This window comes from Parasteatoda tepidariorum, chromosome 1 (assembly GCF_043381705.1).
Source record: "Parasteatoda tepidariorum isolate YZ-2023 chromosome 1, CAS_Ptep_4.0, whole genome shotgun sequence".
In the NCBI taxonomy this organism is placed as follows: Eukaryota; Metazoa; Arthropoda; class Arachnida; order Araneae; family Theridiidae; genus Parasteatoda; species Parasteatoda tepidariorum.
The window spans coordinates 80,125,841-80,142,174 of NC_092204.1; the positions used below are offsets into that span (position 1 = coordinate 80,125,841).

Consider the following 16,334-nt stretch of genomic DNA (forward strand, 5'->3'; position numbering starts at 1 on the left):
GATCCATCAGGGAAACGAAACTCCTCACTTTAACGCCACGCAACAACTACCCTTCTAAGCAAATCGACTGTTTTTTGCACTCTACACATCGACAACAGCGCCACCTCACCGCACCCATACCCTATTTACGCATGCGCTCCCTTTTGTGAGTTTCATGGTTAAGTTGCCACTATTTAATTTACAACCCTCGAATATCTAATATCGAGAAAAAATATTTCCTTACGTATAAAGTTAAAATATTTCAAAGCACAATACTTCATTTATTTTAGTCAATTCAGTAGCCAATTTATATTCACCCCCTGATGACTTATCTCAGCTATATTTATCTATATATTTTACTTACGTAATGCAAGTTGTTTAAAATAAAACAAGCGTTATTCAGAGAATCCTAGCTTTAGTTGTATTATCACCCCCGCATGGTACTTCAAATATATTTTATTTAGAACATGGGACTGTTTAGAAAAGTTGTGTGAAATTTTGCCAATAGATGACGCTCCACTACTAAAACAACAAACAACGATCCATATTGTTGGTGACGCAGGAGCCGTCAGAACTGCTAACTAGTATGCTTTCTGCAAATTATTTTTGCTAAAAAGGTTCGACAATTAAAAGCTAAAACTTTCAGAATTTTCCCAACATTTCAGAAGCCTCATTACGAGAGGGAGGGCGCAAAGAGGCGCTTTATACAAACTTTTAAATCGTTTGCATGTAGTGGTTTAAAAAATTACTTTAATTCAAATTCACAAAAAAATAATACATTAAGTATGAACTTAGCTACTATTCTGAAAGATTTTCCCAAAAAGCGTAGAAAAGCAGCCCGGCACCATATGCATATTGCTTCCCTACTTTTTAGCTATTATCCATTTTCACTCTGTTATAGCGACACCTAATGGGGAACTTTGAAACTATAATTTTTGACTAAATCCTTAATTGCATGATCTAAAGTAACAATCAGTTAAGACGTCATTTGGATCCGTTTTGGAGAAACGGAGCTCATCAAATCTCATCAATCCTGTATAAATCAAGCTGTATTTCATAGTTTCCGGAGGCAACAATAAAACGCTTTTGCTTAAGTAGTATAAAATATTTCATTAAATGATGAAAAAAATTTTATTTTCAAATTGTTTCTTAACTGTGTAAATAACCCTACATAGTATATTGTAGAGCTTATACTGTTGACAAAATAAAATATTTTTAGGGATCATTTGAGTACTTTTTGGGATCTTTTTTATATAGGTTGAGTAATCGATGAATACAATTGATAAAATAAAGTCATTTGAAACACTTAGCGCCTAAATATGAGCTCTTGTTTTCATTTATTTTAGTGAGTAATCTGTTTTTAATGCTTACATTTAATCAGCCAGTATAAAAACTTTAAGTTCCTAGAAAAACTGAATAACTATTTACAATGATTTTTTTATATTTACTCAGTGTCGGTCATTTACAATTTGTTGACAAACACGCATGACCTGAGGTAGACAAAAAATTTTACAATTTGAGTCTGAAGCAAAAATAAAGAAACTTACAAAATAAAAATTTGCTTTGATGAACGTAATGCTCTGTGCTGAACCAAAACATGAAATATAAATATTGGACCGAAAAGCACCGTTGTTAAGCATCGGAAATAGCCCAAATTCCAGGAGATGAGCAAACTACAGCTAAAAAAAATTAATTAGATTTCATTATTTCACGAAGTTAAGAAGTAAAGTAGCAGGTTATAAATGTAATAGATCACTAATATTCATCAAATAAAATCAGTATGATGCACTCAAAAATATTAAGATAGTGGGCTTCACCTACAAATCCAGTAATCCTGTAATAGTCCTACTTGTCAATTAGGCAATGTATAGTGAATTGTAGATAGGACATTGAAGGAAGTCCAATGAGTAGCAAGAAATGTAAAGAAAAATGGAATAGTGTGAAACCGTTCCCCTAAAAGCAAACAAATGCGTGTTCTTTTCCATTTGAGTTTGCCAAATGTTTTGAGCATGCATGAACATTTTGCGAACGAGTGAGTTTTAACTCTCCACTGCATGAGAGCAACGTAGGGAATATCTCTAAGCAGATTTCATAGGAAAAAAGTTCTGTCCAAGTCAAAGTTTCAAATGTTTCTTCCCAAATGGCATCGTAGGAAGGGTCATTACGCTAGAGGCAGATTAGATGACTAAGTCAGCCTTGTAAATGTCCAGAATACCGACATGATTAGGTATCCAAAGATAAAAAATACCACATAATAGGTTATGCAGAGAAATCAATAAAGGATGAATAGAGTTTTATATTGGTTATTTTCATTCCAATTATTAGCAGCTAGCTTTAAGATCATTAAGAAAATTGTTTAAGCCTCTCAGGATGGTTAACTTTGCTGACTAGAGCATTGTTACACTGGAGTGAACAAATTTGCGGTATCTACAATTGAGATCCAGTTAAAGGAAAGTAAAACACTAAACATTTAAATAAGAGGGCAAAATCTCTATCAGCTTCCGCATTGCACACAGAGCATGCAACAATAATATCACAGATAAGAGACCAGCTCATTTCAGGGGATGAGAAATAACAGAAAATACTGATGACGATGGATAGTAAGAAATCGTAGGTACAACAGTAGAGTTTTTGTAAGATAAAAATAGTGAATGAAATTGGCTTTGTAAAATGATCTAAGGTTGAATCAGAAAATGATCTACTGATTCGGTGGTTAAATTGTTAATAGAAGCCTTTTACATTTTTAGGTTCAAGAGCCGTTATCGGGTAAAAATGTAAATCACAATATTTACTCAAGAGAAGAAAAATTAAGATTTACAAAAAAGTAATAAAGATCTCAAAATAAATGCAGGAGTTTTTAATACTTACAAAAAACACTGTTTTCTTAAGAAGACCGAGGTTGTAGGCTCTTCTTTTTATTTTAAATTGAAGAGAATGAGAATTTTTTAAAACCTTAACTATATTACTTAACTTAAACTGAAACAAAACAATCAATATATTGTTTAAAGCACATATCGCTTTTTCTTTTTTACTTGTTTTACTGCTGATACCAATGGTTCTATAAAATATTTAAACTTTTCATATAATAATCATCATTTTATCTTGCCTTTTGCCATAAAGAAGAAAATCATTTCAAGATTGTCATATCAAGAGAAAGCTTTATTATAATCGAAAATTAGAATTGAAATTCCTGTAAGATGCATCTCTTTATATTGATCTGAGCTATATGTTGCATAAATTTAAATAATTAATGTTTCCAAGAAAATGGATGAATATAAACCGAAAACACTTTTAAAAATTTAAATTTCTTCCAACAAAACTTAATATTTACTTACTCATGGGATAAGAAAACCAATCCTTAAATTTCATAAGAGATTAATCGCAATTATTATTGCATGATATTACTTTGCTTAAAATCACTACAAAAATTAAATGTGTAATAAATTACAATAAATACTTTTTTTAATTTAGGATTATTTCAAAAAATTATTGCTAAAAAATTGTTTTTTTTTCTTTTAAACTGAATACAAGAAATAATAATAATAAAAATTCTCCTAAATTAATTAAAAAGGAATATTTTCTTTTCTAAAGGAATTAAAAACTTGAAAGGATGTGAAAAAAAAAAAAACTACAAATGCATATTTTGTAGCAAAAATAGAAAATTGAAAGAGGTTTTTATTAGTACTATTAACATTTTTGTTTTGCTCTGATGAAAAGATTAACGTTACGTGGATACATTATTTACAAAAAATGTGAAGGATTTCGAATACATAAAACTTATAACTGAAAAAGCATGATGTATGCTTTCGGTACTTTTTCTCTTTAAAACTCCATCTTTGAAGATATTTGCATTTATAATCATTATTTGTATTTTTGCATAATTAAATTAATGTGAAAGAAATATTTTTGTGACAGACATAATTAACTATGGTAATTAGTGTTATCGTATATGAGGATTTGTATAAGCATAGAAGAAACGGATTTTTTTTACTCATTCAAAAGTGTCATTGTTTACTCGAATTAATTTATTGCATAAAAATTATGTGAGATTCTTGATATTAAGCTTTATATTTTTCAAAATTTATATTAATAAAGCAGAATGTTTAGATGTGTACCTTACACAAATCCGCAATTCTGAAACGATCCGCACCAAATTCGGAGTATATATGTACGTTCAAAGACACGGCTGATCTAACTAACCCACCGATCACCGGTTCGCACGATACAGTCCAAAGAAGGAATTTTCCGTAAGATTTGACGTATATTTTATATGAGTAATTTCCTAACTTGAAACTCTAACCAATCAAACATTAGTTTTATCTTACGTTCTCATGAAAGAATTGTTTTAGGTATCCCATGTTAAATTATCGTAAGTAAAATCATTATAAATAACTTCTAAACGTATGGGAATGACATCACCAAATTCATATTTTTAAAGGTGTTTCTTATATTGATACTCTCTTGTAAATCAAATTGTATGAAGTTGCTCAGATGTAATATATAAAGGTTATATATTAGGCACCATGAATGTGTAGGTTGGTGATATTAGGGTGTTAATTCGTTTTGGAGATCTGGTATAGAGTCTATTACCAGATAACTTATAATATGCACTTTGGTTTAATAGGTTCTCATTACAACTCTTTTTATAGCGGTAATACCAGAAATATTTAAATATTTAGCAGGCACATGTAATTTAGTATTACTAGAATAAATAATAGTTTGCAATTTTTTACGGTCTTAGAAATGAGTACCGATATTATTTCGTTCGCCAAAAGTGATCAGAAAAATATAAGAGTCATTACTAATATAATTTACAATATTTACAAGTAATAAATTTTGGTAACAAGTGTTGATTCATTAAAAAAAATTACTCATAAATTACTCATCTAGGAAGATAAAAAAATAATCATCTTATTCGTATTGACGCCAAAATTGCTTTACTGGATTTACTAAAGAGTACTACTGATATAATGTTAATTAGTGTTTTTAATAAGTATTTTACATACTATAATTGGTATCAAGATTTATAAGGTGGAAGAAGGGTAATTACTCATCTAGGAAGATAAAAAAAATAATCATCTTATTCGTATTGACGCCAAAATTGCTTTACTGGTTTTAATAAAGAGTACTACTGATATAATGTTAATTAGTGTTTTTAATAAGTATTTTACATACTATAATTGGTATCAAGATTTATTTGCAGTTATAGGTTTTTACGGCCCAATTAAAGGGATCTGCGCAGGAGAAAATCGTTGATTTGGGTAATGTTTGGCTACATGAAGATGACGCTGGACAAGTATAGCTGTGCCAAATGATACTGAATAGAAATAATCTTTGTTTTAAAAGAATTTACTTCTGAAAACATGGTTTGTTTAATTTGATAGCCTAAAGTCACCAGGAAAAGCAAAAATAATAAAAGAAAAAAAAACACTGGATTTGTTTTAGCTAAATTAATTTGTTAGTACATGTCTTTTAGTATCGTGCATTATATGATATTGTTGTTTAATACTGGTTTATTTATAATATCTATTTTTTTACATCGTACGAGAAACTGGTTTCATTTTAGCATATAAATAATTTCAATCTTAATTAATTTTTCAAAACTATAATTTTACCATAGTTTTCTTTCCAATTGCTTATAATATTTAAGCAAAGGAAAAGGCGTTGTTTTATTTCGTATTCAAACTGTAAAAGTGTGAACGTGAACATTAATTATATTCTTATTACATATTTAGTATTCCATGTTTTGGCAACAGCAGTTCTTGTGTACGATATAGATTTTGAGTTTCTTCATCCATTTCTTCAATGTTTTCAGTAACTGCAGGAGGACTGAAGAAGTTAAAAAAGGACACATTCTGAACGGTTTTAGTTACAGTTCTAACAGCACCTCTAATCTTGTGCTTTTGCTTCTTTTTTATTGTCTTAACAGTGACATTTTTACCTTTCTTCCAGTCAATTGTGCAACCTTTAGCTTTGACTATTTCAGGTCCTTCAAATGAAAATACATCTGCTGGATCAGGAACACATTTCAATCCATATTCTTTAGTTAAGACAGAATTTGTGAAGTACTCGTTTGGCTCAAAATGAAATTCCAAGGTGAAACTCATAGGATCGGCAAATGTGGTAGCCTTGACATCGATCAAGTGTTTAAGGATGGGTTCATCATATTCCTGTAAAAGTGTGCCGCTTCACTTGAAGGATTATAAGTTGTTTCGAAGGGACGAGGTCATCCAAAAGTCAGGATGGTCGAGTGTAAAAGTGTGAACGTGAACATTAATTATATTCTTATTACATATTTAGTATTCCATGTTTTGGCAACAGCAGTTCTTGTGTACGATATAGATTTTGAGTTTTTGGAATAACGGTGTGTGTAAATTTTAATAAAGTATTGATTTGTTTTTCTTTTAAAAGTTGTTTCTTACAAAACATTAATTATTTACTAATTTTCTTTTACTTAATTTAGAGGTAGTGCTTTTATAATTTTAATGCAAATTTGAAATTTTTTTTAATATGTTATGAAATTTAAGATGCTTACTTTTAATTAGTTCCTATGTGTTCAAAATGACTTAAAAAATATTTTAAAAAATGAATCTTAGTAAAATGATAATTGTTTTCGTTATTGCTATCTGAATACCCATTCTTTGCATGGGGTAGAAAAATTTAAGCAATTAATATATCAGTACTGAACATATTTAAATTTATTATTATTTTTTGTCTTTCTGGGTACATTTACGTTATTGGATTAAGTAAAACACATTTTAGATGTTTTTCATCAAAAGAAGAATAAATGCCTTCAGAAATATTTGGCATGCTGTCGTTTCTCGAGATATGATATTCAAAATCCACTATAGCCGCACGTCTAATTCTTCGGGATTTATCCCTTTAGAGGGACCGGAAAAAACTTTCTCACACAGTTGTTAATATTTAATTTTCCCAGCATTGATGTAGTTCTAAAAATATACATGTAGCAAATATACTAATATAATGGATTCTACCTATATTCGCACAGTTGGTACTTATTAAAACTTCAATAATTTTCACAATACCGTTAGTGCCTATTACCAGAATTATTTAGGCAACATTGGTGTCAATAATAGCATTGCAAGTAATTAAAATGTTTCATGGACAACTAGCACCTTTTCTTTTTTTATTTTCCTTTTTATTACAGACTTCTCTTTTTTTAATTTTAATTTGTACCTCCTACCCAAATTAACATGCCATCATTTTTGCAAATGCATCATTTTTAGTAATGTCGAAATCTGAAAAAATAAAAAATAACACCCCGCTTGACAGGTTCATAGTAGAATGTCGACAACGAGACATCTGTCTCGGTCGGGTGGTTTAAAAGTCTTTAAAGAACAGATATTCATTTTTATAAATATAGATGATTTCGTGACCTTTTTATGACAAGTTTGACACCAGCTCATTAAATTACGATAAAGCCCTTATACTAGTCTAATTTTCGGCAATAAGAGATCATAAATATGAAAAAATTTAAATAAATAATAAATAAAACGAGCATGGACAAAGTTAAACAAGTACTGTAAAAAAATTGGCATGTTTATTCAAAGACAGTAAGTTATATTATTAGGTGTTGTAACTTAAAACTCTATTTTATCGAAAAGGAGTTTATATCACGTTTTATTATTTTTTTAATTTTGGTTTCCTATAACAAGCACACATGAATAAAAGTATTAATATTTGGAAATGCATGGCTGTGGGATCATAAAATAAGCATTTTATAAGATAAATCACGTGATATTTTTTTGCTTTTTATTAAAGCTTGATTTTGTAAAAAATTATTATAATATTAAATCATGTTAACATATACTTTTAAAATGCATTTTGATTCATCTCCAAAATGTCGTTCCATTAAGAAAATTAACAATTTTTGTCAATACTTCGTGAATTGCAGCACCAGCAGCACCTGCTCGAACGATATCAAATTCACGAGCCTGTACACTCTGGCAGAATTAAGCACCAAATGTGGTTGCAAGGATAAATCTTCGAGTTCTAGATACATGCAGGCAAGAATACGATTGGGAGAAGCAGGATTGATCATGCACTTGTTACAAATAGGGAAGACCCTTCTCCCCCACGAGTGACATATGCTGCAAAATTAATATTGGGTTACTAATACGGATCGAATGATATTAGCTTTAGTAAGCGCTTCTACTGGTGGGCAAAATTAATAAAACTTTTATTTATTAAATCTAATGACCAAATAATTTTTTTTGGTAAATCATAAGGTCACTGGAAAGGGCAATAAGGAATGTAAATATTGTGCTGACAGTTCAGTTTGATAATTTGAATCCGGATGGAAAAATTAAGCTATTCGTAGCAAATTCGTGACATTAATTAGGCAAAAATAATCATAAATATATTTGAATCATTAATAATTATTTTTGAGAATTACATTTGTTATAAATCTCGACTCTTCCGAAATCAAAGGCAATACACTTGTAGTTTAAAACAATGTCCATTCAAGCAGTTCAACAGTTTGAAACGATTCAATCCAATGAATTTCAATTATTTTCAGTGGGATAATTTTCAGTCTAGTTAAAGGAGTGATACTATATAGTTTTGTAATAAAAAGTTTTCATAAAATCTTAATATCAAAAGTATTTATATTCCAGAATTACATACTGTACATATACACCAATTAATCAATTAACTTTTTATTTCCCAGCTCCAAAAAATTTTCAAGACACGTTTTTCTCTCCTATTATTTCCCTTTTTTTTTTAAAAAAAAAAGTTTTTTTTAATCCTATTAGGACGAAACATAACCTAATCCAGAAAGGAGAAAAAAGTATCGAACCCTTTTGTAATTAGGAATGAATGAAACTGAAAAGAAATGCCAAACAAAAGAGGCTTAGCAATTTTTTGAAAAACAATATTATCGTCAGTTATAAAAAAAAAAATTAAAAAGAAATGCTTCCTGTCTATTTTATTTATTTTTTATAACTTTTTATTATTATAACTTTTTATTGTATAATCCTCTTTATTGTAGATTTATTATACTCTACCTCTCTTATATTTATTATGAAAAATTTTGTGTTCCTAGAAAGTCTCATGAGAATTTATCAAAAATTATTTAGGAAGCAAATTATTGCCCGCTTCCTGACTAATGTACTGCTTTCATGTAACCATACAAAAATCGCAGGTCAAAAGGAAATTGTGGTGATATTGGTTGATCAAACCATGACGATTATACCTTATTTCGTAAATAACTCTTTAATTATTTCAAAGTATCGCAAGCGTGCTTTAAATTGCTTGCGTTTTGTAGATATATAAATGAGTTAAAAATTATTATTTTTTTTCTTTTTATTGCTCCAAATTTTCTTCATATGTTTTAGATTTGTATCACTAAGATTTCAACCAAAGCTATGAAAAAGAAGCGAAGCAAATAAAATTTTATATCTTGTAGCACTAAAACCGTAAGGCTGGTTAATTTGACCAAAATTGATACTTCGTATATCACTACACGATAAATAGTAATTGCAAATAAAATCCTTTATGACTTTTAATAATTTAAGGTTTGCAACAACTTTCCAAATCTACAGTTAAGAAAAATAAATAAAAAATAAAAAAACATCATAAATCGCTTACTTCAACGCAAATAAAATCTATGTAGACGTAATTAAATAAATCACAAAACACAAATTTTTCAAGTCCAATTCACGTAATTTCCATGCACAGGTTTTTTATTATATTCTGAATGTCCTTGCTATCAATTTTATTTTTAAAATTTACATTACTAAACCTTAAGAGGAAAATCTATTAGTCAGGTATATTTGGGAAATTGAGAAAAAAAATTGCTCGTTTCCTGCAATATATATANTATATATGATGGTCAACTCCAAGTTATGCTTAAGTAATAGTTCTAACTGTGATAAAGTCCATATATTTATTCAAAATGGAAACCGTCCGTTTGTGGAAAATGTGCAAGGCCCATAACTAAATTTTGTGCACAGCGCATTAAAACAATTAACGCATTGTAAACTTGTGGAAGACTTAAGCCCCATCACCTTCACTAATTTTTAAATGCCTTTGGGAAGTTTTCTTCCTCACTAATGATTTGTTCTGCCTTCGGATGATAACTTGAGGAAATACGAAAAAAGTGGTTTGTTTTTTTACATCAATTTTGGTAGCTGTAAAGTTTAATTCCAACTAACTTCCTATAAAAAATACCCTCAAATCGAATTAAATTTAGTTAATTGGGTATCTAACTAATTTTTATTAGTGAGACTCAAAAATATTTGAACATAACATAACTGGAAGATATGAACTTATGAGATAATAGCAAAATTTTTAACTTTCATGTAAATATTTTTGGAAAAGATATGTAAAATAATTAAGAAAAAATATACTATGTTTTTGTTTTTCTCATTAAAAAGAGAAAGTTAAATTTAAGACATGTTATTATAGTAAACAGAATATTATTTCTTCAAAATAATACGATGGGGCTTTTGGTTTATTTTTAATTTTTTTCTATGTAGGGTCAAAATAATTCTCTCTGTATTGTTCTAAATATATCGAAATTACCACGGTTCTAGAGATAATAAATAATGATTCAGAACATTTGCGTAACGAATCAGCTCAGTTTTCATTATTTTCAATATGTAGATCCTATTGTTTTCAATTTAATTCGTACCGAATGATTTTCTCAGAAACAATTTTAGAGTGTTCCTCGCTATTTTATTTTATATTTTGTAATGAAATTTGAATTTTTTTAGAAAAATGAATGTATATTATTCTGAATTAACTGACAACCTTTCCAGGTTAAAAAAAAGTGATCTACATAAATCGAGATATTTTGCAAGCTCAGCAATATACGATTCAAATAAAACAAATACATCCCTCAGCATTATCAAAAAGAAAAAGATCTAATATCTCACATTCGAAACAATGCTTTCTTTTCCCCGTGTTTGCTTACCAATCAAAAACATCTGTTTGGTATAGCCTGTTTCCAATTATCTTTCTTAATAACATCCAGAGTTCTGATGATAGAATTGTGTTAATACAAAAGAATGAAATGTATATAGCACTAGGGCTCATAGATTAAAATATACATTCGGCATAAAAATATATTTCAATGATAATAAAGCATCGCAGACACCAAAACTTAAAGTAATTTTCTTGAGAAAAAAAATTATATGATGTTAACATATTGATAAAATGCAAACGCGTAATATTGATTATAATCCTTAAAATTTATTTGAAGATAAAAAGCGATTTTTTTTTAGCTTTTCAAAAGCTGCTTATGATCTCAAACTAAAGGATAGAGTGCTCGCCTCACAAAGAAGTGCATCAGCTTCGAGTCCCAGTGAGAGCTGGTTGATAGGAATTTTGCTCCCAGTTTGCACCGACCACAGGGCTGACGTAAAATATCCTCAGTGTTTTACGGAACATGAGTCCCCTTAAAGTTATCTTTCCGTCAGTCTAACCATGAAAGTTTTCGTGTTTTTCTTCTCCATGAAATGCATATGAGGATTAGTTCCAACAAGAAGTTCTCGACTGAGGCAAATTTCTCCTGATTCTTGATCCAGGAATTCCATCGTCTTCGAGATCAGGTTCAAAATTACAAGGATATGGATTTGAACATTGGTATTCGTAAACTCAGAATTGGGTAAGCTGTTCAACGATGGTTATAAAAAAAGAAAAAGAACTTTTAGCTTAGGAAGAACATGCTTTGCATATCTTTATTTTTGATGACAATCCAATATTTTTTTAACTGTTTTGATACTTAGGACAAAAAAAAACTATTTTTGACTAGACCTTGACTATGGAATAGCACATTTTCCTTGGCTGTTGTACCAAAAGCCTGAAAGTAACTGATAATAATCAGGGAAGATTCAATATAGTATTCTGAGTTCCTATTGTTCCCGATTATTTAATACGGTAAGTTGTGTAATTACATAGTCTGGGATAAATTACTTTAGATGATCTGTAACAGTTTATTTCATTTCTCAATTTTGAAAACATGCCGTTTTTAAAGTAATATACCTTATTTTGTAACGAACTCATGACTTATTTATCCTTATATCCGTGAAGTACTCCCTAAATCAGACTTAATAATGGTTTACTGATTTTCTAAAGATAAAACTTTGCAGTATTTTATTCCACTGCTGAACGGTACAAGTTCCTCTGAGGATTGTTGATAATTCATTAGTTATCAGTTCTCTTTGTTATTCAGTTTGAAACTGGAAACGAATAGAATTTCAGTAGATAAAACTACTTTCTACACCATTAATTCTCATCGTTTAGTTTCGGTTGCTAGTACTATATTCAGGTTTTGAATAATGGAATACCTTTGAGAATTCAGAAGCGGATAATTTGCCTTTTAATGTTAGAGTTACTGATTTCGTATTAAATAGTTCTGTAGTTTATAATCATTTTCTACTATTAATTATGTTAGCAACTAACAAAAATAATTTCTATATCCACTTTTGTGAATTCATTCACGAATAATTTAACATTTTATATTAGTTCACAAATCGCAAAAATATATTTTTATGCACTATATTGATGCCATACTCATTTTTATAAATTAGAAACGGTCTACAAAACGGAATAAGGGGCAATAAAAATATGCTATAATACCGTTCACAAATAATAAAAAGATGCTATCATACCGTTTGGCACAACTGCTATATCTGAAGGCATTAGAGCTTTTCGATAAAATTTTAAATTTCAGAATGTCATCTTTCTTTCCCTCTTGTCGCTAGTGTAATAATCAGGCATTTACAGAAAATAGTTGTTTACAAATCTTCCTAGTGGTGCTCTCTTGCCAAACGAAATGTGCTCCTTCCTGATTTAATTCAATGCATAAATTCGGAAAGTTTAATATATCAGTAGTACTTTAAAACACTCTTCATGTCTCTAAAAAGGTAATTGAGGACAAAGCTCTGCAGTTCCTCTCAACTTCAAAAATAATTGAAATTCTGTCAGGAAACAAAGCAATAAAAGAAGGGTTCAGATATAATTGTAACACAATAATTACTTTTTTCTTAACACTCCAGTCTCACCCTCTGATATTAAAGATATCAGTAAAATGGAGGAAAAAGAGAACTAGTCCCACTGTGGCTCATCCCCAGAAAAACGACTAGACTGTAACAGATCCCATTCTGCAAACTCAGTCACTGTTGAAAATGGGGGCAAATAATAAACATTAAAGTGATGCAAAACATTTCATATACTGAGGGAAAAACTAATTTCGAAGCTCGCAACCTCGATTGAATGTATCATATGAAGCAGTAGTATCCAATCCCAAAGCAACAAAATCCATAAGTATACAGTATTACTCTAAAGAAACAGATCTAAACAATAAAAGAATGCAAGAATTAAGATTTTAACACCATACAGTTCTACAAATGCATCAAAAAGGAAATTCTCTCAAATACCACAGCGATATCTGAATCATTTCACAAGTATCTGAAATCTCAGATTCAGAAAGTCATCAATTCCACAACAAGTAAATCACAACAGGTTGATTATGCCTACCAACGAATCAAACAATAATGAATCTGATCTTAACAGTATCGTGACTCAACTTATAGCATCATATATCTTAACAGACACAGTATTTTGTGGGGGAGAGACAGTCAAATATTTTTCGTGACTGTTAGAATTGAAAATCAAATCTTTGACCACCAATTATGCATTCTGAAAAATGATGAAAAGTTCATTTACCTTCTCCATCAATAACCTTCAACTATATTGATCTTGTTACTTGTTCCCCTCTTATTTACCCATTTTACGGCTTTTTGTAAGAAATTATCTTTACAATAGCCATAATTTACCAAAGATTGTTGTAACTTTGCAACTTCGGAAATTCCACAGTTTTCATAGATTCTGTTGATAAATTGATGACTTATACCTCTTCTAAATGCCCTAAATATCAAAAATTCTTGGTGTAACAAAGAATTTAGTGAACCTCATAAAATTCAAAATCCTACCAAGAGAACCACCGCAGGAAATTTAATTGAATTAAAAAAAAACTCGAGAATATTAGACAACTAAGTCAAAACGTTTTCTGAATCCAATACATCAGACGTAGTAAAAACCGTAATACCTCATCAAAAGACTTATGGAAGAAAATAAAAACAATATCGAGGCATTATGCTATTTTATTTGAAACTTATTTTGAGCTAAATAATCATAAAACAAGGTATACAAAAGAAATTGCCTATGATCTTGCTGATAAATTTTCAAAAGAATCTAGAAACAAAAATTATATAGTCAATTAATGGCCTTTCAAATACACAAAGATATTGCCGAAAAAATTACTCTCAGATGTCGATTAAAACCAGTAGGTGAACATAATTCTGAGAAAACAGAATCAGAGCTTAACTTCCAATTGATGGCTGTGCATGAATAGACTTTCATTTACTGATTGAGCCTCAATTATTCTGCAAAGTTAATTGACATAATTCAAGTGTTTGGAACACTTTATCTTAAGATAAAATTGATTAAAGTATCCACCTACTGAGATATGCTATCAGAACGGATATTCTAGTTTTAGAAAACGATCTTACATGTAATTTTGCAGAAATACAGCTTTCCAACACATTGGTATCAAAACGCACGTCACCTTTTGAATGATAGTTTAGCAAATTTCCAGATAAACTCGGCTGAAGCAGGCGAAACGCTTTAGCTTTGTTGGCCACCAGGATTTCCATATCTAATTTCTTGTCATTTTTTCTAATAAAATATTTTATTTAATCAAAGAATCCTTGTCTCAATTTCCTCAAGACTTACAATCACCGGAGCAACAGATAAATAAGGCGCTCTAATTTATGACAGCTACTATTCTATGTCAAATAATGCTGGAACTAGAATACCACAGATAAGCTTGCTGTGTGACTGATGGAATATCTTTATACTCTTGGATTACTACAATTTCAGGAAAGTTTTGTTTATCAAAGTAAATAAACTACAGATCTGCTTCTTTAACCTATTAATCAATATGAAACAACCTGTAAAAATATAAGTACTAGTTCATCAATCAAAAATGAAATTACTATGATTCCTTTCAAATTTTTACTCGTTTTAACCACTCTTGGTAAACCTTATTCATTATCAAATTAAATTTCGATCCACAAACTTAATACCTTTTAAAGTAAACTACTTATTACGAAATGGGCATAACATATAAATTGTTACATAGTCTATTGCTTGTTTATAAGTTGCTATTTGTAAGGCATCAATAAATCAATAAGGCATCAATAAATTCAGAAACTTTAAAGATTTGTAATTAAATAGTAAAGTGACATAATAAGGACTTAAATCTTTTTACATAAAACAGAGGGATAAATCATGGCATCAGTTTAACAAAAAAATCTTTTTTGGCGTAGGAATGGCGAGAGACGTGAAACCTGCAAGTGTCAAATCTATTTTTCGGTTGAAAAGGTTCGTAGAATAAATTTCTGGATTACTGCATTAGTTATAACTCTACTTCAAAGACAAAGACGTTTATTTCATTTAAAGCATTATTTTTAAATGAATTAAGTTTAAATTTAAAGCGTTAATTAAAATTAATTAATCATTTAGTAATTTTAGTTTTAAGCGTAAATTCAATTATATACGAATGTATAAAAATTTTAGAATTCATAGAAACAGTTACTTTTAGCTTCTAATGGTTTAACAGTGGACTTATAGGATTAAAGGAACTGATTTGTCTTAAGAACTTCAAACTTTAAAAAACAGTATGCAAAACAAACTAACTTTATCACAGAATTTATTTTCTATACTATTCTAATTACAGATAAATGCTTTGAGTTTAAAAAAAAATATATATATATTTAAATCAATTTCTTCTATTTCATGACGCAGATTAAAATTATTTTCAGAGGTATTTCCTAAAAGTCTGTTTTTCTATTTTTGACTACTTTAATTAAATTATGACGGATGGATACAGATATTAATTTTAAATTTATTTTTTTTTAAAAAGAAAACCTTGACTCGTTTATATTTCATTAAATTGGAAAGGCGAAAAATTTTAAATTAATTTGGTTTCCCTACCTACGATATTAAAAAAAATATATTCATATAGTGAAAAATATTAATGATACTACGAACGATTCAATTCGAATTTTTTTTTTTAGTTATATTCCGTATTTATAAAGATAATTCATAAAAATAATTAATAAAAATTTATATATTTTACCTTCACATTAGTTTCTAAGCATATTGTTTGAAAAAGTTTTTTTTCCACTTTGTTATTAAACCCGAACGATTATTTTAATTAAAATATAAATTCTTGTTAGTTCCCTAAACACAAACCACTACGATCATAACAAAAATAACATTTCCTTTACAATTTCTTTACTTATCAGTATATATATATATATATA

At 29.2% G+C, this 16,334-nt stretch overlaps 1 protein-coding gene across 1 annotated transcript; it reads right to left on the reverse strand.

The window, feature by feature from the left end:
• Positions 1-5,702: 5,702 nt before the first annotated feature.
• On the reverse strand, positions 5,703-14,660 carry LOC107456174 (nucleosome assembly protein 1-like 4). Its single transcript, XM_043048383.2, has 2 exons — positions 14,517-14,660; positions 5,703-6,149 (listed from the first exon to the last, which is right to left on the reverse strand). The coding sequence occupies exons 1-2, from the start codon at positions 14,658-14,660 to the stop codon at positions 5,703-5,705; spliced, it is 591 nt and encodes a 196-aa protein (XP_042904317.2).
• Positions 14,661-16,334: the final 1,674 nt, after the last annotated feature.